The sequence below is a fragment of the Mizuhopecten yessoensis genome, unplaced genomic scaffold (assembly GCF_002113885.1).
Source record: "Mizuhopecten yessoensis strain PY_sf001 unplaced genomic scaffold, ASM211388v2 scaffold9301, whole genome shotgun sequence".
Classification (NCBI taxonomy): Eukaryota; Metazoa; Mollusca; class Bivalvia; order Pectinida; family Pectinidae; genus Mizuhopecten; species Mizuhopecten yessoensis.
The window spans coordinates 907878-933938 of record NW_018407979.1 but is presented as its reverse complement, the minus strand read 5'-3'; the positions used below and the strand labels follow the sequence as shown (position 1 = coordinate 933938).

Below are 26061 nucleotides of genomic sequence, written 5' to 3'. Positions count from 1 at the left end.
CGAAATGTACTGTAATCGGGACGAGGTGTTCCGAACGATCCGTTCCCATCTCATGTCGAGGATCTGTATCCGGCTAGAAGGGAATGCTTCCTTATTGTACAAATTCATTTTCATTCGTCATTAATGCAGTGTTCTTCAGTCCCGGGTTCATATGAATCGGACATGTACCTACCGTTAAAATAAAGAGGGGGTTTCATGGAAGTAAACTTGACACATTTATTAGTAGGTTTAGGAGGAACACGTGCAATCTCGTACAGGTGTAACCTTTGGCAAACTTCCCATTTAGGTTTACTCACTGTACCTGTTAAGGTCAAGCAAAAATATGGGTTGTAGCGTGCAGAATTGAAGTTTTGAACATACACTATTTGTGAGTGCGAAACCATTGTATATAAATATCAATGTATATGTAAACCGGTCACTTTAATTTCTCATTGTCGTTCAGGTAGTTGTGTCCCCTTCAGAGACTCGAGGTTATAGGTTATGCCTGCTGAATCAACACCGATGTGCAGATTCCGCAATTAACATTAGTGGGAAGATATGTACGAAATACTCATGGTTTCAAGACAGGTTGTGTTGTGGCAAATTGAATATCTTATAGGCCTAGCGGTAGAACATACCATGTCGGTCACCATGGTTACATGTCTCTAACCTTGCTACAGCAATAAACGCCCAAGGGTAGAATCAAATTTCATTTCAAAATGGTAACTTGGTTCTAAGTTTTACATACTGGTTATCCAAAGAGCAATTGTATCTGTGAGTATATTTTTTCAAATGCTACTGAATTCTAGGGGCGGCGCTAACTTACGCTCTCTACTCGGCAGAGAACTTAATTAGGCGTAGCTCCTTGAGATGAGGCTGCAGTCACATGAAGTTGTATGTCAGTTGTAATTCAGACATCATAGTTCTGTAAAGTTGTAATACAGACAACCTGGGTATTTTAATCTGTAGTACATGTATATTTAGCTGACTAAGGTTGTCATGCAAATAACATTTGGCTTAAAATAAATATTTTGTGTTAATGATTAATATATTATGACGAGAAACAAGGTAGTTGCACAATAGAAGGATTCGAAAGCAACTATTGAAGAAGGCCTTCAAATGTATAACACATTATAATGCCAGTGTGACCTGTTGTCGTAATAAAGTTACCTGGCGTCGTAATATAGACGTACCGGTTACCTGGCGTCGTAATATAGACGTACCGGTTACCTGGCGTCGTAATATAGACGTACCGGTTACCTGGCGTCGTAATATAGACGTACCGGTTACCTGGCGTCGTAATATAGACGTACCGGTTACCTGGCGTCGTAATATAGACGTACCGGTTACCTGGCGTCGTAATATAGACGTACCGGTTACCTGGCGTCGTAATATAGACGTACCGGCTACCTGGCGTCGTAATATAGACGTACCGGTTACCTGGCGTCGTAATATAGACGTACCGGCTACATAGACGACTGGTTACCTAGCGTCGTAAAATAAACATCATGGGTAAATGTCGTCGTAATATAGACGTAACGGTTACCTGTCGTCGTAATATAGACGTAACGGTTACCTGTCGTCGTAATACTAAGGTCATGATTACCTGTAGTCGTTATAAAGACAGCATGGTTGCTTTGCGTCGTAACATAGATGTCATGGTGACCCGGAGTTGTTATATATACATCATGGTTGCCTGGCGTCGTAATATAGACGTCTTGGTTGCTTGGCCCTATGATGTAGACGTCAGCGTTGCTTGGCATCGTGATGTAGACGTCATGGTTGCTTGGCATCGTGATGTAGACGTCATGGATGCAGGGCATCTTGATGTTGGCGTCAGCGTTGGTTGGAGTCGTGATGTAGACGTCATGGTTGCCTGGCATCGTGATGTTGACGTCAGCGTTGGTTGGAATCATTATGTGGGCGCCATGGTTGCTTGAAATCGTTATGTAGACGTCATGCATGGTTGCCTGGCATCGTGATGTAGACGTTATTGTTATCCGAAGTTATATATACGTCATGGCTGCCTGACGTCGTAATATAGACGTCATGGTTGTTTGGCATCGTGATGTAGACGTCATGGTTGCTTGGCATCGTGATGCTGACGTCATTGTTACCTGGCGTCTAAATTAAGACACCACGGTTGCCTGACTTATGGACGTCATTGTTACCTGTCACAGTAATAAAGACTTCATTGTTATCGGTTATCGTTTTATAGACTCATGGTGACCTGTTGTCGTAGAATAGATGTTATGGTCGTGGTATGGATGTAATGGTTTTAAAACATGCGTCGTGGTATAGATGTTATGGTTAACTTGTGTCGTAGAATAGATGTTATGGTTACATGTACTATGCTTCGTAGAAAAACGTCTTGGTAACATGATATGCACAGTAGCGCCTAGTTATATTCTGGTATGGTTACCGCAGACTATACAACATTGTGCAATGTAGCATGGTTTCCCGATGTCATAGTGAAGACGACATGGTTTCCAGAAGTCGTAGTGAAGGTATCATGGTTTCAAGAGGTCATAGTTAAGACGTCATCAAGGATTCTCGAGGACGTAGTTATGACGTCATGTTACCCGAGGTCTTAGTTAAGACGTCATGGTTTCCCGAGGTCTTAGTTAAGACGTCATGGTTACCCGAAGTCACAGAAAAAAGACATTATGGTTTCCCGAGGTCGTATTGAAGACGTCATGGTTACCCGAGGTCTTAGTTAAGACATCATGGTTTCCCGAGGTCGCAGTTAAGACATCTTTGTTTCCCGATGTCGTATTGTAGACGTCATGGTTACCTGAAGGACGTAGTAAAGACATCATGGTTTCCCGAGGTCTTAGTTAAGACGTCATGGTTTCCCAAGGTCTTAGTTAAGACGTCATGGTTACCCGGGGTCTTAGTTAAGACGTCATGGTTTCCCGAGGTCTTAGTTAAGACGTCATGGTTTCCCAAGGTCTTAGTGAAGACGTCATGGTTACCCGAGGTCTTAGTTAGGACGTCATGGTTCCCGAGGTCTTAGTTAAGACGTCATGGTTACCCGAAGTCGCAGTAAAGACGACGTTGTTACCCGAGGTCACAATGAAGACATCATTGTTATCCCTGGTCGTAGTAAAGACGACATGGTTACCAGAGATCTAAGTTAAAACGCCATGGTTACCCGAGGTCTAAGTTTAGATGTCATCGTTACCCGAGGGCGTACTGAAAACGTCATGGTTACCCAAGGGCTGAGTTGATACGTCATTGTTACCTGATGTTGTAGTGTAAATGGTATGGCTACCTTATGTCGTAGTGTATACATTATGCTTACCATAATTTTGTCGTAGTGTAAACACTATGTTTACATAACGTCGTCGTTCAAATGTCATGGTTACCTGATATCGTCGTGTAAACGTCATAGTTACCTGAGATCGTCGTGTTAACGTCATAGTTACCCGAGATCGTCGTGTTAACGTCATAGTTACCCGAGATCGTCGTGTTAACGTCATAGTTACCCGAGATCGTCGTGTAAACGTCAAATTATCTACCTGAAGTCGTAGTGTAAATGTCATGGTTACCTTACACCGCAGTGTGACCGTTATATGGTCACCGTAATTATGATTGTACGAGGTGTAAAAATCGATTCCTTCAGAGCTAGTCTATCGTTCCCATAGCGGCATACACACATTACTCAATTCATCACCATAGCACTGCACGCACGACCAGGAGGAGTCGTATTAATGTATTAAAGTCCTGTTAATTCGATGGCTTATTGCTGCCTCGTAGTGACTCTCTTAAAACCAAAATCACAGCATGACTTACAAAAACGAGTGTTTTTTAGTTATATTTTAGGTCAACAGGAGGTCCTCTCATCTACACATTCGCCGATATGTTTGTTAACGAACCTCTAAACTCCTATATGATGTCCGTAACCCCCCTCCCCCCACCCCTAAATAATATTATTCTCTGTGAATTTCCACAACATTAAACAAGCCGTAGCTATAAAACTGAGAAACCTAAATGCTCCTTCGACGGGCCCCATAGGAAAAAATCGCTACTGCTACACAGCCACACGCCTGCGTCTCGATCCGACACAACTGCGTATTCGCCTCGTGGTCTATCACAGAGTGGATCGTTTCTTTCACTGCACTACAAGGTAAAAATATATTTTTCTTCCTGTTGAAAATAATTTGACTCGTTGGAACTTATTTTTTTACAGATGTATGTACGTTTATATCTTGTAATATTTATATATGAGACTAGAATGAGCTTTAGGATATCTGAATGGCTCCCAATTGATTTGCGTGTATTGTAGTCACTAGACTGTCGGTTTTTCTATTGAAAATGTTGTGAACTCGATAATTCTACAAAATGGGTCGGTAACGGCGAGGGGAGATCTGATAAAATAAACTCAAATCATTATCTATCGATCAAATATTGTCCATCCACAAATACATATATATACATGTATATCGGTTATCGAAAGGTATATTTTATGTAGTGGGTTGGATTTTGTTGGGGTAAATTTTTATTGTGGTACACATGAACACAACTTCCTTTTTGCTATTTTTGGTTTATTTAGCAAACAAACAATATATCGCATTCTGACGATTAATTCCTTGACCTGGAAATTATTTGTGTGTTTGATCGTGTAACGTATTGGAACTTTAGACATTCGGCTAAGAATGTTTTTGTGTTTGACTGGCTATTTAAGAAATGCCTTTCTTAAATAACACCAATACAAAGCCCTGTAGGATTAGGGTTCGGCAGCTTACTTCAGACGGTAGTTGAGTGGAAATGGCTATAGGAAATACTGAGAACATTTGGTAAACGTATAATATTGTAATGCTAGCAACATACTACTACCGTACATGAAGTATACAAATATTATTTGATTAAGTAAATATCTACCCATGTATTTGTAGTTGTGTTACAATAACATATACATTGTATGATATGTGCGGTGGAGCAGTTTCCGTTTAACCGTCTCCATCCCCCCGCCCCACTCCCCCAACACACAAACACTTTGCCCTTTCTTAGACACCTTTCCCCCTCCTCCGCCTCCTCCTCCTCCTCCCTGCCATACTCGTTAATAATTATAACCGTCGCCAACAATCACGGTCACTCCTCGTGCTTCCCTTTACCTTTGAAATTCGTCTCGAGTATCCTTTTCACGTGTACTGTAACCATGGTGACGGAAATGAAGCGTAACATTTATTGACGCTGTATTTAAAAAACCTTAATGTTATCCTTTGTCTACAGCCACGTACACAACAGGGAAAAGGTTATTCTTTGTTTCTCTGTCGACTCGGAACAAAACGCACGTAGAAATCGATTTTAAATTTGCAATGTGTCTGCGCGTGTCGGTGTTGTTCGTTATTATAATGTAAATGGAATTTTGCAATCCGCAGTAACAGTGTCCTAGGGTCATGTAAGTTCCGTTTAAATACCATGTAACGGTCATAAATTTATAAATCCACCTCTATTACCCGGAGTCGCTTTACAGTCCATATTGTCGCATAGATGAAAATACACAGATTATTTGATGGTTTTTTTTGTCTGCTTATGTCATCGAGTGCTGCAAATACGTATCGTGTATAGATTGTCAGGGTTATGTGTGTATTGTTGGTGTCGTGTATAGATAGTCAGTGTTATGTGTGTATTGTTGGTATCGTGTATAGATTGTCAGGGTTATGGGTGTAATGTTGATGTCGTGTATAGATTGTCAGGGGTATGGGTGTAATGTTGGTGTCGTGTATAGATTGTCAGGGTTATGGGTGTAATGTTGGTGTCGTGTATAGATTGTCAGGGGTATGGGTGTAATGTTGGTGTCGTGTATAGATTGTCAGGGGTATGGGTGTAATGTTGGTGTCGTGTATAGATTGTCAGGGTTATGTGTGTATTGTTGGTATCGTGTATAGATTGTCAGGGTTATATGTGTAATGTTAGTATCTTGTATAGATCGTCAGGGTTATATGTGTAATGTTGATGTCGTGTATAGATTGTCAGGGGTATGGGTGTAATGTTGGTGTCGTGTATAGATTGTCAGGGTTATGTGTGTTTGTTAGTATCTTGTATAGATCGTCAGGATTATGTGTGTAATGTTGGTGTCGTGTATAGATCGTCAGGGTTATGTGTGTAATGTTGGTGTCGTGTATAGATTGTCAGGGGTATGTGTGTATTGTTGGTATCGTGTATAGATTGTGAGGGTTATGTGTGTAATGTTGATGTCGTGTATTGATTGTCAGGGTTATATGTGTAATGTTAGTATCTTGTATAGATCGTCAGGGTTATATGTGTAATGTTGATGTCGTGTATAGATTGTCAGGGTTATATGTGTAATGTTAGTATCTTGTATAGATCGTCAGGGTTATATGTGTAATGTTGATGTCGTGTATAGATTGTCAGGGTTATGGGTGTAATGTTGATGTCGTGTATAGATTGTCAGGGTTATGGGTGTAATTTTGATGTCGTGTATAGATTGTCAGGGTTATGTGTGGAATGTTGGTGTCTTGTTTAGATCGTCAGGGTTATGTGTGTAATGTTGATGTCGTGTATAGATTGTCAGGGGTAAATGTGTAATGTTGGTGTCGTGTATAGATTGTCAGTGTTATGTGTGTAGTGTTTGTGTCGTGTATAGATTGTCAGTGTTATGTGTGAACTGGTGGTGTTGTGTATAGATTGTCAGGGGTATGTGTGTATTGTTAGTATCTTGTATAGATTGTCAGCGTTATGTTTGTATTGTTAGTATCTTGTTCAGATTGTCAGGGTTATGTGTGTAATGTTGGTGTCGTGTAGATTGTCAGAGTTATGTGTGTTTGTTAGTATCGTGTATAGATTGTCAGGGTTATGTGTGTATTCTTGGTATCGTGTATAGATTGTCAGGGTTATGTGTGGAATGTTGGTGTCTTGTTTAGATCGTCAGGGTTATGTGTGTAATGTTGATGTCGTGTATAGATTGTCAGGGTTAAATGTGTAATGTTGGTGTCGTGTATAGATTGTCAGTGTTATGTGTGTATTGTTGGTATCGTGTATAGATTGTCAGGGGTATGTGTGTAATGTTGATGTCGTGTATAGATTGTCAGAGTTATGTGTGTTTGTTAGTATCGTGTATAGATTGTCAGGGTTATGTGTGTAATGTTCGTATCGTATATAGATCGTCAGGGATATGTGTGCAATGTTAGTATCGTGTATAGATTGTCAGTGTTATGTGTGTATTGTTGGTGTCGTGTATAGATTTTCAGGGTTATGTGTGTATTGTTAGTGTCGTGTATAGATTATCAGGGTTATGTGTGTATTGTTGGTGTCGTGTATAGATTGTCAGGGTTATGGGTGTAATGTTGGTGTCGTGTATAGATTGTCAGGGTTAAATGTGTAATGTTGGTGTCGTGTATAGATTGTCAGTGTTATGTGTGTATTGTTGGTGTCGTGTATAGATTGCCAGGGTTATGTGTGTAATGTTTGTGTCGTGTATAGATTGTCAGTATTATGTGTGTAATTTTGGTGTCGTGTATAGATTGTCAGGGTTATGTGTGTAATGTTGATGTCGTGTATAGATTGTCAGAGTTATGTGTGTATTGTTGGTATCGTGTATAGATTGTCAGGGTTATGTGTGTATTGTTAGTATCTTGTATAGATTGTCAGGGTTATGTGTGTAATGTTGGTATCGTATATAGATCGTCAGGGATATGTGTGCAATGTTAGTATCGTGTATAGATTGTCAGGGTTATGTGTGTAATGTTGGTATCGTATATAGATCGTCAGGGTTATGTGTGCAATGTTAGTATCGTGTATAGATTGTCAGTGTTATGTGTGTATTGTTAGTATCTTGTATAGATCGTCAGGGTTATGTGTGTAATGCTGGTGTCGTGTATAGATTGTCAGGGTTATGGGTGTATTGTTAGTATCTTGTATAGATTGTCAGGGTTATGGGTGTATTGTTGGTATCTTGTATAGATTGTCGGGGTTATGGGTGTATTGTTAGTATCTTGTATAGATCGTCAGGGTTATGTGTGTACTGTTGGTATCGTGTATAGATTGTCAGGGTTATGGGTGTATTGTTAGTATCTTGTATAGATTGTCAGGGTTATGTGTGTAATGTTGGTATCGTGTATAGACTGTCAGGGTTATGGGTGTATTGTTGGTATCGTGTATAGATTGTCAGGGTTATGTGTGTAATGTTGATGTCTAGTATAGATCGTCAGGGTTATGTGTGTATTGTTGGTGTCGTATATAGATTGTCAGGGTTATGTGTGTAGTGTTGATGTCGTGTATAGATTGTCAGGGTTATATGTGTAATGTTGGTGTCGTGTATAGATTGTTAGGGTTATGTGTGTATTGTTGGTATCGTGTATAGATTGTCAGGGTTATGTGTGTAATGTTGGTGTCGTGTATAGATTGTCAGGGTTATGTGTGTATTGTTGGTGTCGTGTATAGATTGTCAGGGTTATATGTGTAATGTTGGTGTCGTGTATAGATTGTCAGGGTTATGTGTGTACTGTTGGTATCGTGTATAGATTGTCAGGGTTATATGTGTAATGTTGGTGTCGTGTATAGATTGTCAGGGTTATGTGTGTTTGTTAGTATCTTGTATAGATTGTCAGGGTTATGGGTATAATGTTGGTATCTTGTATAGATTGTCGGGGTTATGTGTGTAATGTTGGTGTCGTGTATAGATTGTCAGGGTTGTGTGTGTTTGTTAGTATCTTGTATAGATCGTCAGGGTTATGTGTGTACTGTTGGTATCGTGTATAGATTGTCAGGGTTATGTGTGTAATGTTGGTGTCGTTTATAGATTGTCAGGGTTATGTGTGTTTGTTAGTTTCTTGTATAGATCGTCAGGGTTATGTGTGTACTGTTGGTATCGTGTATAGATCGTCAGGGTTATGTGGGTAATGTTGGTATCGTGTATAGATCGTCAGGGTTATGTGTGTACTGTTGGTATCGTGTATAGATTGTCAGGGTTATGGGTGCATTGTTAGTATCCTGTATAGATTGTCAGGGTTATGTGTGTTTGTTAGTCTCTTGTATAGATTGTCAGGGTTATGGGTATAATGTTGGTATCTTGTATAGATTGTCGGGGTTATGTGTGTAATGTTGGTGTCGTGTATAGATCGTCAGGGTTATGTGTGTACTGTGTATTGTTAGTATCTTGTATAGATCGTCAGGGGTATGTGTGTACTGTTGGTATCGTGTATAGATCGTCAGGGGTATGTGTGTAATGTTGGTATCGTGTATAGATTGTCAGGGTTATGGGTGTATTGTTAGTATCCTGTATAGATTGTCAGGGTTATGTGTGTTTGTTAGTTTCTTGTATAGATCGGCAGGGTTATGTGTGTACTGTTGGTATCGTGTATAGATCGTCAGGGGTATGTGTGTAATGTTGGTGTCGTGTATAGATCGTCAGGGTTATGTGTGTAATGTTCGTATCGTGTATAGATCGTCAGGGTTATGTGTGTAATGTTCGTATTGTGTATAGATCGTCAGGGTTATGTGTGTAATGTTCGTATTGTGTATAGATCGTCAGGGTTATGTGTGTAATGTTCGTATCGTGTATAGATCGTCAGGGTTATGTGGGTAATGTTGGTATCGTGTATAGATCGTCAGGGTTATATGTGTAATGTTGGTGTCGTGTATAGATTGTTAGGGTTATGTGTGTATTGTTGGTATCGTGTATAGATTGTCAGGGTTATGTGTGTAATGTTGGTATCGTGTATAGATTGTCAGGGTTATGGGTGTATTGTTAGTATCCTGTATAGATTGTCAGGGTTATGTGTGTTTGTTAGTATCTTGTATAGATCGTCAGGGGTATGTGTGTACTGTTGGTATCGTGTATAGATCGTCAGGTTTATGTGTGTAATGTTGGTGTCGTGTATAGATTGTCAAGGTTATGTGTGTAATGTTGGTATCGTGTATAGATCGTCAGGGTTATGTGTGTACTGTTGGTGTCGTGTATAGGTTATCAGAGTTATGTGTGTAATGTCGATATCACGAACATTGCTTGTTACAGACAATTCACACGGTACACACACACGTACCTCTGCATTAAATTTTGTGTTCTGTATCTCGTTCGTGTTGTCTACAGTAGCACAGCTACGTACACCGTAACTTCATCTTCCTATCAATGTTATCGGTGAAAATTATCGATGAAAACCTATGGAAAGTAATCACATTTGATGCATGTATTTCATATAGCTCTTATTCGACATGAGCGTTGATATCATGTCTGATATCTAAGTGATGACGATATCATGCAGGCTCGAATTACACGTGATTTATGTCTGTTGCTATGGATTCTCAGGTCACCGAACCCATTCGCTTGCTGTTCGCGATGCGTGACATTTTGTTCGGCTTTCAATGAAACACTATCTGATCTGACTCGAAGTCGGTAACATCTTACAAGGCCTTTAAATAAGACTCCGTGAATATGGGTGTGCTAGTCATTATAAACCAAAAAACCCATTCAAAGGTCATGTGGAACTCTTCGGTCACAGGGACCTGACAATTTGACCGGGTTTTAATCTAAACCCTTAATAAATGTGATAATACTCTCTTCGCACCAATATAAGTCCAAGCAAACCTACTGTAACAAATTACCAGGTCCCTGTGGTTTATTGTTTTACTAGCGATCAGACTCCGCTCATATACTTTATAAGTGTGTTTGAACGGAGTTGTGCAATCGCTCGACGGGCCATAGGAAGACGCAAGCATGTAAGTAATTGTGTTGTGGCATGATTCTAGATACATGTGTGTGTGTTAATATGTTGTAATTGTAATGCGGATGTATTTACGATTAACTTTAAACTTGTTGATTAGAAATAGTGAACCACCTGTTACAGTACTTACCACTAACTGTCTGACTGGGAATCCGATTTGAACATATAAATGTACGAGGAACATTACTGTGTGTTACAGGGGCATGATTCATAGAAACACTTAAACCACGTGTAACGTTATATGAAAGCTGTGTTTATTTTGCAGTACTCTCTGTAATATTTTGTACAGTGTACATTGTGTATTGACAGAAGGCTTTGACGTACTGAGTTGTGATGTAACTTTTATACTGTATTAGTTTCTTGGGTGCTGTATGTATATGTGTGTGGTGAGGGTGGAGGGGGTCATAAGGTCAGACACGGACGTCAATAACTATGCCTAATTAGATGTGACTGGACACTGGCCAGCTGCTTCTGTACCGTCTGTAAATTACAAGACTGGCAGAGTGAGCCATGAAGTTCCCTCACAAGGTCCAAAGCGATACACGTGTTTCTGTACTTGTGTACAAGGCTACTCCGACATGACTCACCCTTAGTGTTAGCAGCTGTAGGCCTTTGTGATATCCCCCTTCTTTGATCACTCTGAAGTCACTAGAGCACATCTATCTGAAGATGTAATAATTACAAAATCAATACAAGAAAACAGTAGATGGCCATATGCGCCGGTTTCTTTGAAAGCCATTTCGATGGAAGAAATCATTTAACTTTGAGTACATCTTCCAGATAATTATTGGCAAGCATACTTTCTTAAGGAATTTTTATCGTTAACGATATATTGAATTGGAGATTTCTTAGGGTAGACATGTTAAATTATGAAACCATGTATGCTCTACACGGAAGATCACTATTGATAATCCCGACCATCTCTACAGCAGGTTCTGTCAGCGCCAAAAGTCTGCATCCGAGCTAAGACATATCAAATGCAGAGCTAATGTCAATTAAAGATAGAACTGAAAACCAGGCCAAAGCATGCATGTTATGTGCACGCACTGTGTGTGTGTGTATGTGGTATTTTTCGCTTGGTTGTCATGACAACAAAGGTATAAAACGTGATATCGAAGCTTTAACCCTTACTGTCTGTCCTCCCTCATAGAAATCAATAATAGCACGTTAGATACGCAGTGCCTTACAGTGTCTCGGTCAGCCTTGTGGCAAAGCACTGACCGGTAAATACTGTTCCGTCACAAAGACTACCTAGACGGATGTATATGACTGTTATACAGACGAACGACACAAGCAAACATTGACAGACAACTGACCTCAAGGGACGGACGTAAGACACATCGACTGACCACCATAAACAGACACACGACAGAACGACTGACCACACGGCAGAACGACTGACCACACGGCACAACGACTGACCACCAACATACGACACAACACCAGACGTGGACAGCCGAACAACTGACGACCATAGACAGACGAACAACTAGCCACTAATGACCGACAAACGACACGAACAACTGACCGCTAGTGACAGACAAACGACACGAACAACTGACCACCATAGACAAACGAACGACACGAAAATTGACCACCAGACAGACATATGCCATAACAATTAACATACAGAAACAGACGAACAACTGACCACCATAGACAGACGAACGACACAGATTGACCACCAGACCGGCGAACAAACTGATCATGGGAGAAAGACGTGCGTCACAATGACCGACAAACTAGGCCAGTCCATACGCTTCACTATCTGACCAAAATAGAAAGACAAGTAATGAAGGACGGGGACAACGACACAGGATGTTTTCAACAACAGACAACCTTACGACACAACCGGCAGTGACAGACAGGCGTACAATTGTAGTTTTGTAGACCATAGCTACATTACTATCTGAGAATAATCATTGCTGTGGTATTTAAAAAAAAAAACCCCACTCCCATTGACACACTATTCAGCTAGATCACCTGAGTATTTGTTCAGTCATTACAACCTGTACTTTACCACTTAGTGTGCAGTCGGCATTCTACTGGGCTATTGTGTGATAACTATAATGAGCTTATGTCGATGTTGCCCGATTTAGACTAGGGGTGAACAAGTCCTTCGTGTCAACTGGTCCTGATATGGCCACGATCCCAGGGAACAGCATCTGGGAAGAGTATCCGAGCGGGGATGGGGTAGTCAAAAGTTTTGGGCTAGGGCAGTCCTTGTCTGCTAGCTGTGTAAATAGCTGACAGCACCATATAAAAGGTCAAACGAACAAAGCTGTCATTGATAGGAGTGCCTTCCTATTGAGTCGTGTAAGCCTATACTTTATTTTCTCACGGGTTTTGTCACCAGGACGAAACTCGAAAATCGCTTCTCATGGGTAAACTGCGATCTCTAAAAAACATCAGAGGGAAAATTTGACAGGTCCGGTTAAACTCCAAATTTGTGGAAGCTGCAAAACATTTGATAGCTAGTTTATGTATTTAGTTGCCAAATCCATTACAATTTACAAATTAGAAGCTGATTGAATTGCAATGTGAAAGACAACATTATACACGTATTGCCCTAGTGTGAGGGAGACCTGAAGAGTTGTTTCCCCGAGATAAATCATGTTTCCCGAGGGCGAAGCCTAAGGGAAACATGATTTGTCGAGGGGGAACAACTCTGCAGGTCACCCTCACACCAGGGCAATAACTTGTATTATTCCGAAATTTCATCTGTGGAGTCTGTGTTATATACATATAACAAAAATACATCAACATTAGGCAATGTAACTAGCCCCTGTGTTGTCACTGTTGTGACTGACCTGATCGCCCTGATTTCATTAAATCTGGTAGAATATATATATTAAAAATACCTATCGCTGTCAGTGTTTTGATTTTATATCAAATTAAACAACAATAATCATGTCATGTGATGTGTTTAAACCAATCTGACACGCTGTAAAATCGATGAGGAATAATAATAGTTATTGGAGCCCGTCGGTCCCGTTATCTGCCAGAAGGCAGTGGATGATGTATGTCTTTATTTGAGCAAATGAGTTTGTTGTAGTTCTGGTTAGGGTTCCATACTTGTTTGCATTGGTTACACACCGTTAGCGGGTTTATAGATTTTGTTTGGTTACACACCAATCTGGTTAAAATCATATGTTACATGGCTTCGTTAACTTCATACTTCGGCTGAACATCTGAGTGTGCCGCGGTCAGGGTCACGTTCATGTGACCTTTATATTAATAAATAAATTAATAAATTAATATTAATATCAACAATCAGAGACCCCCTTTCCAAAGGGCGCTCGTAGTTGTAACAAATATGGCGAACATAGATGAGAATGATGCGAAAGTTCTGAAGTTATTTGAGATTGAACGTCTGAAACCCGAACAGATAAAGATATTCGGAGCTTTTATTAGAGAAGAAAGACTGTATGGCGGTGTTGCCTACGCAAACATTACCCAATGGGTACGCTTTCCTTGGCGTCGTAGAAACGTCAGTTCCCGCCGCTATATTTGTTTTGGAGCTAATCTGTTCAATACCCCTCGCTATTTATCTATCAACCATGATATTCCGATTCGCTGGCAAACCTTTGCCAGCGCGCCTCTGATTGGTTCATCGAAAGGTCACTTGAACGTGACCCTGACCGCGGCACATTCAGATGTTCAGGCGGAGCCATGTAACAGATGATTTTAATCAGATTGGTTACACACCGTCACTGGTTTTGTAGATTTTGTTTTTTAACACTAAGTTCAAGGTGCGAGTTCTGTCAGCGCTAATATTGTTCACATTGGAATGTGTTGATTTTATCAGACAACCAACACCAAAGTATTTCCGACCAGCCATAACAAAGCCAGAAACACAAATAAGCCTATCAGTTTTCACAAAAAATGTCGGTAGTTCTTTTTTAATGGAAAAGGAACAGGAAGTGTACACCCCACTTCTCGCTGTCGCTTGGTGAGCAAAGCATCGCAGCGCTCTCTGTCGTTTCGACAAGTTTCCAACGGGATCAGTATTCATTTTGTTGAATGCAGATAGAAATGTTTTTTAAAACTGATTAACTTCCATTTTTCAGAACAGAAAAAATTAAAGAATGGCTACCCTTGACGATATTCTAAAGAAAATTGGAGAGTTCGGACGTTACCAAGTATGGCTGTTCGTTTTACTGTGTTTACCGTCCATGAGCAACGGTTGTTACATGATGATGATGATCCTATTGGCCTACACACCGAAACACAGGTTAGTATTGCTCAAAAGTGGCGCTGGTCGGCGGCCATATTTTTAAGCCTACCACGACCTCTTGCATGTAGTTGCGGAACGAAAGTGGCTAGAATAACTCCAAACTTCACAACAAAGACGCATTCTCATAATTTATGTTGATAGATCCCATTTAAACTACACTAACACAAGCCTTTAACATACTACACACACCATGCATTCTATATACATCATTCTGTATATATATGGCTATCTCAGTTGAAACAAAATACGGAACACATTTTTAAATGGCATTTTTATATCATGCTAGAGAAAATAAGTGGGTAAATATATATAAATGGTTGCCTGTAATATACCCTTGGCTTCGATCTGGAGGCATTTATAATTGTTTCAGAGTACAAAATGGAAAAAATATACATGTATTCTTCCGCCTCAATTGTAGCATGTAATTCCAGTTTGTATTAACCGGACAATTTTACGTGTCTAGCGTTTCACGTTGAAAGGGATGAATATAAGTTTAAACGACACAAAACAAAGTTACGTGAGGAATGAAGTCGTGGAATGGAATACGTAACTGATCATTCAAATATAAAAAAACCGGTTCATCACTATATATTCTTTCAAAGTCATAACCTGGAAATTTGAGCGTAAGTACGCCGCCTATCACTGTGTTAACATCAAAAGGTGTATGATTATGTTATGCAGGTACATGTGCAAAAACAACCTAGGGGCCTGTTCCGTTTATAAATGTAACAATTTCGGGTAAAAAATCCTAACTGACCTGCAAATGTTATGCCGGCCTTGCAAGGCTTTGCCAAGGCTCGCCTGAAAGCAGCATCAGATTACTAGGCCCGACACGAACATACGACAAAAAAAAAACCATGTGTATTACGAAAGGTGGCAAGTCTTTAATAAACGAAAACGGCCCAGGTGAAATGAAGTGTCACGATACAGGGGTGTTGATGTGTGCTGTTGTGTTTTATGGTACATGCGTTACCATATCGTGTAACAAACAGTTACGGGTTGAGGTCCAAAACTTCAACTGGAAGTCGGCCAGATTCGTGGTGAAAGCAAACAGCCTGCACCCTACTTAATACCATTTACTCCTTTATGACATGTATCAACATTTTAAACAAGTAATGCCTTGCCAAAGAAAATTAAACATCAACACATGGATAGACTAATCGCACTGTCGTCCTGCCACTAGTTTATGTATGCCTCTTCAGACCGTGTAAATATTTGTCCTGGTCGTCAATCAAAAGGCGCCAGAACAATATGTTGTTAACATCATGTATATTCTATTTATATACCCCTGTTTTCGACCTTTATGTACGTATTAAAAACTGATTTTGTTCCTCTTGACCGCACTGATTTTGTTCCTCTTGACCGCGTGCTGTGCTTGGGACTAACAAAAGTGTATAATACTTTGTAATTATACCCGTTTAAACTTTTGCGGTGCCTTCTCTTGGCATTCATAGTTATAAATTGCTGTTTGATGATAAGCATACGAATGACGTTTTAAGTCACCTGACGCATACAAAATATAAAGGGTGCTGAAATGAATTCCGATTCAATATATTATTGCACATGCTGTAAAATGCATTTGCGAAATACATTGAGATACATGTATAAAAGGAATCGTTATTGCATTTGATTTTTCTATTAAACCCATTTTAAGTATTCAAATCCCTTATCACTTGTAATTATATATTTTCACAAATACAATTATACTTCACTGAAAATTGGCAGCATGTCAGCGGAACTGTCTGGATGAGAAAATCGTTATTTACATAGTAGTGACTCGATGAAACTTACACATATACAATTATAATTGTGATAAAATGTTGAATTACGATCATACAAGCGTAGTTGATTTACAATCAATTTCAAGCGTACAGATGACCTGCAAAAGTATGCATCAAATAAAACACTGACTTTGGACGAAGTGATGAGACGTGCTGCACGACTGACTGTGTCAATGATCAAAGAAAATAGTAAAATTAGCCTCAACCCTAAAATACATTTGGTCCAAACTACACAGTGTATGCACATTGGGTCAAAAGACAACTGCTGAAACGGCTCTTGTCACGTACACAAACATGATACACTGTAGCATTCCGAACATCAAAGAGGGCCGCCATCAATGATATACCGTTCGGAAGTCGGCTACGATCGATCCGGAATGGCGTAATTATAATTAACATGAACAGTGGTTGGCATTTGTAGATGTTTGATAAGTATGTCGTGTTCTGGTCGGCCATCAAACCTAACCGGCGTGTCTGGCCTCTGATTGTTTGACATTTGTATAGGTGTACGCCAAGGTGATTCATACGGTTCCTCTTTACGTCTGCGTTTGCTTAAACGTCAATGTATCCTTTATATTGCATCATTTGCGTCTACCGACGCAGTTGTAAAGGACCTTAGTAACAGTTCTCAGTACAATAATGCGAAAGCCTATTAGGGTGATTGAAAAGAACAAAAACTACTGGAAAGTTGTAAGAATGCGATACTCACACACTATTACGCGTAAAAACACGTAATAACGTAAATAAACTCGTAATTACGCGAACAAACGCGTACTAACGCAAATAATCACATAATGACGCGAAAAATCAAGTGGGTTTTTTCGCGTTATTACGACTTTCCAGTATTTTTTACTTACAAGTGATCAGATCCTAATAGGCTTTCGTACTATTAGAACAAGCGGGGAAGAATGCACAGGCCAAGTAAAACTTGGACAGTAACACAGTACTGAATATTTTACCTGTTTTTTTTTTAGATTTACATGGGTCAGATTTACCCCTTCCCAGATGTAAAATGTAGTTTTATGTTTATTTAATGAATGTAATCTATATATTATTTCTGGAGAATTATTATTATAGCGTTTACATTGTATGATTATAATAACCTGATCTAACACGTTTTGGGCACTCTTTATTCCACTTTAAGTCGGCGGCCTGGCTCTTGTCGGGCACATTTAAAAATCGACCAGATTGTAATCAACAAAAGGTTTACGAGGTATTGTAATATCGGTCTCAGAAAACGGAAGTTCCCTCATTTAAAGGTAAATCGATCGGTGTGGCGGTCGAATATTTTTTGAAAATTTTAGAACAAGGTGACCTTGGTATTTAACCAGATCACGCACTGAACACGCACTGAACACGATGTTACCGATAACCGCTCCCCATTCACTGATGTTTCACAGACAATAAATTGGCGTTTTGTTCGCATTTGTATACTCTTTGCCGTTCGTATTGACACTTATTGATGTATGTACCTTTGACTTACACGCTGTTTTTGGCGTTGATTATTTAGTTTTCTCTCGTAACTATCTACGAAGGCCGGAGTTCACGATCTATTTGCTAATTTGCATAACCCGCCATCTTTGACTACCATGTATCCAGCAGTGACCTGTCACTAAAACGCCACGGATTCAGACAATTTCATTGATCAAAGAACATGTTTCGGGGTCTGCAAATTGCATACACTGCAATGACTACCTGCTACATGTTCGTTCGTTGATATTTTTGGCATTCATTGTGGTTTAGTTTAAATTCAGATTGAATTTTTTTATTTGTTCGATCATACATTATGTAACTACAAAGTAGTCTTGAAGGCAAATTATAAAGAAACGCATACCTTTACATAGAAAATCCGCAAAAGGATCAATATTTGTTTCCTATTAGACTTTTAACATGAACAAATATTACCTAAAAGGGAAAATTTCACCCACTGCTGTTAGGGTCGATTATTTACATAAAAACTGAATAACAATGTACCTTTTAAATATAAACTACAATTGTTCGTTTACTTTTGATTAAGTAGGTATTGCTGGCGTTACATTGATTTTAAACGCTCCTGTTGGTATTTTCCAACGTTAGGGAATCCTGAGATTTTGGTTTTGAACATATCACGTAAGGTGACGTAGATAAGCGAAATCATCGGATTAAGCGCGCGAAATTGACACGTGATGCCTCGTTATCGTTTCAGTCACTAAATTCACAGCTAATGCCATTATTTCTGTTCTGGACTGAAGCCAGTGATCATGCTGCATCAGGTTAACGGCCGTATATGAGTAAACATTTAGACATGTACATGCACGCGTGTACCTTCATTCGACAAAGCTTAATGTAATAGTGGTGTATTTCTCGTAATTAAATATCACAAGAGCACAGGGTTTGGTTCGTCATATTTATTCCATTCAATTTAAACTCTGTAACAAATAATAAAACAAACATAAATATACTGTCAAGCTAACCATACATTCACAACTCACATACACAAAGGGAAATAACTCTTACAAGGACATAACGTTACGCTATTACAATTACAAAATATTACAATTTTACGAAGATCTACAATAACAGTTATAAGTAAAAGATATATTTATCTTTACATTTCAAATATATTTAATTCTACAATAATTCAGATATAGGGTAGTCATACCTGAGTGTGGCTCAAAGTCCAGTGAGCATTTTCACACAAAAATTACAACAAATTTTACTCGTAAGAGAAAACTTACGATTTTGTTCCGTTTCACAAAAATTCCGAATCTTAAGTGAAAAATTTATCGTAACTTTACGATAGCTTTACCCCTCTCTTAAGTGCAAAATTTTATCGTAAGTGTAATTAAATATAATGATTTTAATCGTAATTTTAAATAAACAAGGCTGCTATACGATTGGTTTGAAAACGAATTAAAGAGCGATGTATCGTGAAAAGGTTTTTCGAGGCAGATTTTACCACCGCACCTAAGCCATGCCCTATTTCTTACAAAACAATAAAGATGTTCCATAAGGGGCCGTGTTAGTTTTAAGCACACAACGACAAATTTAATTGCATTTATTAATAGATGAATAGTAAGTTTGTTTGGTTTGACCGTTCTTGATGTTTAAATCCGATCAGTGTATTGTGAAAATCACACACGAACTATACCTCAATCAGGAAATCTCAGTATCATATACTTAGTACATGTAAAGTTAGTGCAGGCAAATTCGTCACATTAGTAAGGGTTTCGGTCAATTATTCGTCCAAAAACGCATGTATCAAAATGCCGACGAGCACCAATATAGAAGAAGATTTGACCGGAAACACGCCTGAATGACGTCACGCAGCAACATTTGTGACGTCATCAGGCCTTCCGTGGTTTTGCTCAAATGTGCAGGTAGTTTCGTCACCTTTAAACATTTTACTAATTTACAAGTAATCTAAGTGTTTAAATGTAAACTTTTGTATGTTTATGTTACACAAGCCGTACTGATACGAACAGCTCTAAATGTGTGTGTGTAACAATGATTAACATTGAAATACATGGCTTTTCTTAGTTTCGATAATTAATTGTCGGTAACTTGAATAAACTGATTAATGCTGTTTGAGAAAGATGGCTGGTATAAGCTGAGATGTCAATTTACATGATACGCAACAAAGACTCAATTTCATATTGATATAAACTTCCCAAATCGCTGCCCAACATCATATTTTTCATCGGGTCCGCATGAGAGGGTCCAGGGCTTTCAACGAACTTTCCGGAAATAAAAGTACTGAAAGACAGACAGATAGACACTGTGATTACTATAAGGCACTAATGAAAGAAGGTTTGTAGAATTTCATATTGCCACTTGTTTGTCATAAGCATTAAAAACCCATCAACACCCTACGTTTATGCAAACTTGAGTCCCCTTTGTCCAAAGATGCTCCAGAACAAATTTGGTTAATATCCTTTAACTTGTGCAAAATTAAATTGTTTCCTCTATTTCCCATGTTCGGCCCCACCCCTCTGCCCATACGGGCCATGTGAGCCAAAAAAAGATTGACAGCATATACACAAATATCATAAACACATGAAATTTATCAAACTATGAGAATGAAATGTTGACAAATCATTTGCAAAAGATACAATTATTAAATTGTCACTCGATGCTGAACCAGAACTACGTGGAGCAACATGTTGAGATATAATTAAACTTTAGATACAATCAAATTTTCACACCTGCCTAAGTTTGCAGAAAATTGCAGAATTCATTTTAGTAAATTGTAATGTTTAAATGTGCTTGACATATATATCATACCAGCGTGTATATGAACATTTCGTTAACACCAGTCCCAGAAAATAGGGTGTTTAAAAGCTTTATCTGGAAGTTTGCAATAAAAAAATATTATGTATTACAAATTTGTCTCTTGTTTTGACAGGTAAAGTTAATATATTTTAGGGAGAAATTGATAACAATGTATGAATATTTTAAAATTAATTTTAACTGTCATTGTACAATACAAGAAAAATAATGATATAACAAGTAAGATCTATATCTAATTTTAAATTAAAAAAAAAGATGTGTCTTGTTGGTACAGGTAAAATCAAAGAATTAATTAAAGTCCAGGGTTTAATAATGCTATATTAGATGGGAATAAATTACAATGTATAAACATTTTCAAACGGACTTTAAACCCCATTTTACAATACCAGAAAGCTAATAATATTACATGATAGAAATTGGACAAAATGTACCCAAAGTGTTTTTACCTATTATACATAATCTGTAAAATCCACCCGTTTCCAAAGGGTCAACAGATGACCCTTGGGTAATAAACTTTATAATTTAGATAAAGCATGTATGGGCATTTTCATCCATCAAGAGTACTAGTGTTGGATTCTAGTAAATTTGAGTCTAGAGAAGAAGACTTTTAAAATTTTAGCCAATATTCCAATGGGTCCTGCCCCTCCGGACCAAGGGGTGAGTCAGGATCTTACTTTCTGATGGCATCAAATTGATATCTCATTATCATTTCAAGCAAATTTGAATTATTTACTGTAGAGTTAAAAACAAAATATGCCTAAAAGATCATCCCTATATAAACTATAGTAAACAATACCCCCTCCCAAAGGATGACCTGATGACTATGGGACAATTTTGATTGAACAGTTCACCTGATTCTGATGAAGATTTTTGAAATATTGGTCAATTTTCCCTTTCAAACCCTATATATCCTAACCCCCATGCAGGGTAGTGGCAGGGACCCCAAATTTATAATTTGATACCCTTTTTCACAAAGAAAGGTTCTTATTAAGTCTGAAAAGAAAAGCATCCATTGTTGGACTTAAATGAAAACATTATAATAAAAATGAAATGAACAAAATATAATAACAAGAGGCTCATGGGCCTTAACGGTCACCCGAGTTATGTAAAAACTGATGTTATCGATGTTGCCAAATGAAAAAGAAATAATTTTGTAACAAAAATTATGAACTACATGTAATCCAAAGGTAGTGTTAAAGATCTGGGTATTANGTAATGAACTACATGTAATCCAAAGGTAGTGTTAAAGATCTGGGTATTATATGTACTATGTCCCTTTAGCTCAGTGGTGGAGCGTTGGCCTCCGGAACCTGGGTTCGCGGGTTCGATCCCAGCTGAAACAGCTGGCCTATCTAATATATTGATTTAAAACAATGAAGAGTTTTTGTGTATTGTAAATTGCCATTTGGAAGCTTTGCATCTTTTTATACTGAACATAAATTACATACAACTAAATGGTAAAATAAAATAAAACAAATTGTGAGTTGACTACATTGATATTAGAAAGATATTTGTTTTGAGCTTTTTGTGATAAAAAGCTCCCATATTTTGTTAATAATGCTAAACTAACATGATAAACGACAAACATACAAAGTGTTTTTTAAGAGAACCGACTTTTGCTTTTGGATAATTTGTCACATGGATTTACATCTCCGATCGTCTTGCACGTCAACGGGAATCATCTGACAAGTTAAAACTTTTTTTTTGTCTTAAAAAACTTATTAAACAAAGACTGCCCGGCCAGGTGTTGTAAATGTACTTACTTTTTCATGTAAAAATCAGTCTTTGGTAACTGTCGGTCTCGTTACGTACAATCAGCATGCGATTGTACAGCAGTACTTTCAGGCCGACAACAAATTCTTTTTCATGTATAAATCTTCTTCTAAAATTTCTAGATGGTATTTTAATATAAGCGTTGTAAGATGGTTGGATGTTGGACGCAAACAATACTTTTAAAAAGATACTGGTTGATTGTATTCTTAATACGCATTGCATGGAAATGGAAAATGAATTATCAAATCTTTCCGAACGTCATTTCCATAAACAAGCATTGGATCGTCAGTACATTGTATGTACCAAAGTGCACATGCAGAAAAAACAAATTACTTCCATTCTCGGCTCAGTCGAACATTTACTGCAATAAGCGTTGAGATATGGGTATTGTCAAAGTGGATGTAACTAATTTACACTAAATAACAACCAACAGGCCTCAGATTAATGAGTTTAGTTGACGAGATGTCCGTCGCACAGACCAAATTTTTAAGATTCGTTGTGTTACAAGATATTTCATAACTGTTTTGATTAATAATATAACCTTTCCCTTCTTATACCTCTTCCTGTCAAAATTGTTTAAGGCTTTAACCGTAGAGATATGCATCACATTTAATTCAATAATAAGCCATATCACATTATAAAACTGAGCCACATGTACATGTATCCCAAAAGAGGCTTCGCGCTTTCAACGGTTACCTTCCGTTCGTTGATTTTTTGATATTTTCAAAAATTAAAGGATCTGCCTTTGCCTAAAAAATATAGAAAATACATGATTTTGTATCTTTATTTACTTGTATTTCTCTATTTTCTTGACCCCCTTCATAAAATCGTGGATCCACGCCTGTTGTGCCCCCTCTAACTGTAAATCCCGTTACCAGAAGAAAATGCTTTGCTCTTCACGTTTATGTTAACCGAAAGCATGTGTAACGCTTGCGCAAACTAAGCAAATGCCGTTGTTAGGGAGATTTTTTCTCGTAAGTCAAATAGTAAGTGCGCTCGTAAATAAAAATCTTAAGAATTGTCTTACGAATATTTTTTAACTTACGACTACTTTCGTGAAACTGACTGAAGAGTTCTCTAACGATAATCGTAACTCAATAGCTAAAGACAAATCGTAAGATTTTTTTGTGAAAATGCTCACTGATCGCGCATGTAACATTGTCCATTAAGGAATGCAAAGTTTCGTTACATTGCCGACATAACATAATTCGTTATAATTAATGTTGGTGCTTACTTTTTCAATTGATGACCACATGTATGCCTTTTTACACTGAACTGGCGTTGGCATTTATATTTAAACAAATGTTTTACCTCTGTCCGTATACGTTTGAGCCAAATTACGCATGTTCATCGTTAATGTTAAACTGAATCTTTACAAAGTATCGTGTTTACCGTTACGTTTTAACTTAAACCTAATTATTGCGTTTCAGGTGTAAGATACCTGGATATGATAACGATACATGGACCGTCCAGGACGGTTACCATGCCAACCTCATCAACAGTTCTATTCCTGCCTCGGACGACTCTTTCTACGACTACGACAGATGTCACCTGTACAGGTACTCCGGAAACACCACGGATGCTATCAGGACGAGGTGTTCCGCATATGTGTACGACAAGGAGATCTTCGACGAGACTATCGTCACCAGGGTAAGAACTGCCTACTTCCGGTCAGTTTCGCTATTTTGAAGTACCGTTTAACCTAATCATCATCCTCGATACTCCAGGGGTTAGTGAACGTGAGCGTTACCTCTGGAGTATCCCGGATGCAGGATCCCACACAAAGATTTCTTTTTGCGTATTGCAGAGTTATCTTCTCTTGAGAGCAGGGGTTGATTGTTACGGCATTTGTTTGTGAGAGTAACATCATCATTTTTTGAGGAAACGGCGTAATTTTCTCACACAAACCAATGACGTAACAATCAATACCTGCTCTCACGAGAAGATAACTCTGCAATACGCAAAGACGGAATAGTTGATATATGTTAAAAAATTAAATAAAAAACCCCAACGGTTTTCTACCTATTACTTTTAACAATGCTTTCCAAAGAATTCCTCCGACAATAATAATATATTCATTGGCAAAATTTGGATGTATTATTCATAACATATTTCATTTTTTATTGCAGGGGGATCTTGTTTGTGATCAAGGAATGAAACCTGCACATGCTCAAGTTGTGTATTATGTTGGGGTCATGGTGGGGGATCTTTTCTTCGGACAGTTGTCAGACAGGTAACGCATCCCATTGGTTATATACGATAACCATTAGTCTTGCATCGATCAATGTCACTGTTAATGATATTTAGCGTCCATCAAGATATAAAATTGAAATTCACATAAGTCGGGTTTAGCTCATACACGATTTTAGGAACAGTTGTAAGGTTTTTGCCAATGAAATTGCAGTTTTTACATAACATGTTTTGTCAACATTTCCTTTTTTACATTCCCCTCACATAGAGTATAGAGAATAATTCTCAGATATTAAAAATAAAATGAAATTAAACACTTCAGACGTATCATGTCGTTCATATTTTGATAAATGCTTTTTAGTGAACTGATTTAAAACGAAATATGAAAATATCAGTATTAAACATTAGGCTCATTCATCTTGGCTAATTGATTTAAAACATCTGGTTATATGAAAAAAGGAACGCAGTTAAGGTTTTATTTCAGTGTTGATAGCTCTCATTCAACCAACAAAATAATACACATTTTGATAAAAGCTACAAAAGATTGATGGACTATATTTTTCAGTATCGGGCGGAGTAAGACATTACTTATCACATCTGTTGCCCTCCTGTTGTCATCAATCGGCACAGCTTTCGCCCCGGAATTCTATAGCTTCACAGTCCTTCAGTTTATTGTTGGCGCTTCTAACCACGGAATGTTCGTCCTAGTCTGTGTCTTGTGTAAGTACATGGTTCTCTGCATGGTTTAGAAATCAATGACATGAACGTCTCTTTCCACACCCTTTTCCTATTCCGTCTTTGCGTAATGCAGAGTTATCTTCACTTGGGAGCAGGTATTGTTTGTTACCTCATTGGTTTGTGTGAGAAAATTACGTCGTTTTCTCAAAAATTGATGCCGTTACTCTCACAAACAAGTGACGTAACAATCAATCCCTGCTCCCAAGAGAAGATAACTCTGCAATACGCAAAGACGGAATAGTTGCAACATTTTGCTCCGGTCCTTATTTTGAGAATCCCGGTACCTCAGCCAAAAATGTATGTCAATGAGTTAGAATTTGTTTCTAACCATGGGCACGACAATAGATTTAGTAAATCTATAAATGATGAAACATGATAAAGATATATATGTAGAAAAAAGCAGTGA

The 26061-nt window shown here is 38.3% G+C and overlaps 1 protein-coding gene across 3 annotated transcripts in view; it reads left to right on the top strand.

Moving 5' to 3' along the window:
• Positions 1 to 4021: 4021 nt before the first annotated feature.
• The window catches only part of LOC110457739 (organic cation transporter protein-like), a 38626-nt gene continuing 16586 nt past the window's right edge, over positions 4022 to 26061 (top strand). Inside the window, exons 1-5 of one of the 3 annotated variants that reach the window (XM_021509123.1) lie at positions 4022 to 4108; positions 14738 to 14901; positions 24158 to 24377; positions 24857 to 24960; positions 25483 to 25637. In XM_021509123.1, the coding sequence (XP_021364798.1) occupies positions 14756 to 14901; positions 24158 to 24377; positions 24857 to 24960; positions 25483 to 25637 (625 nt within the window). In that variant the 5' untranslated portion in view covers positions 4022 to 4108; positions 14738 to 14755. Of the gene's footprint in view, positions 4109 to 10588; positions 10663 to 14602; positions 14620 to 14737; positions 14902 to 24157; positions 24378 to 24856; positions 24961 to 25482; positions 25638 to 26061 lie in introns of those variants that run through there. The other 2 variants (XM_021509124.1, XM_021509125.1) reach the window with 2 other exon arrangements.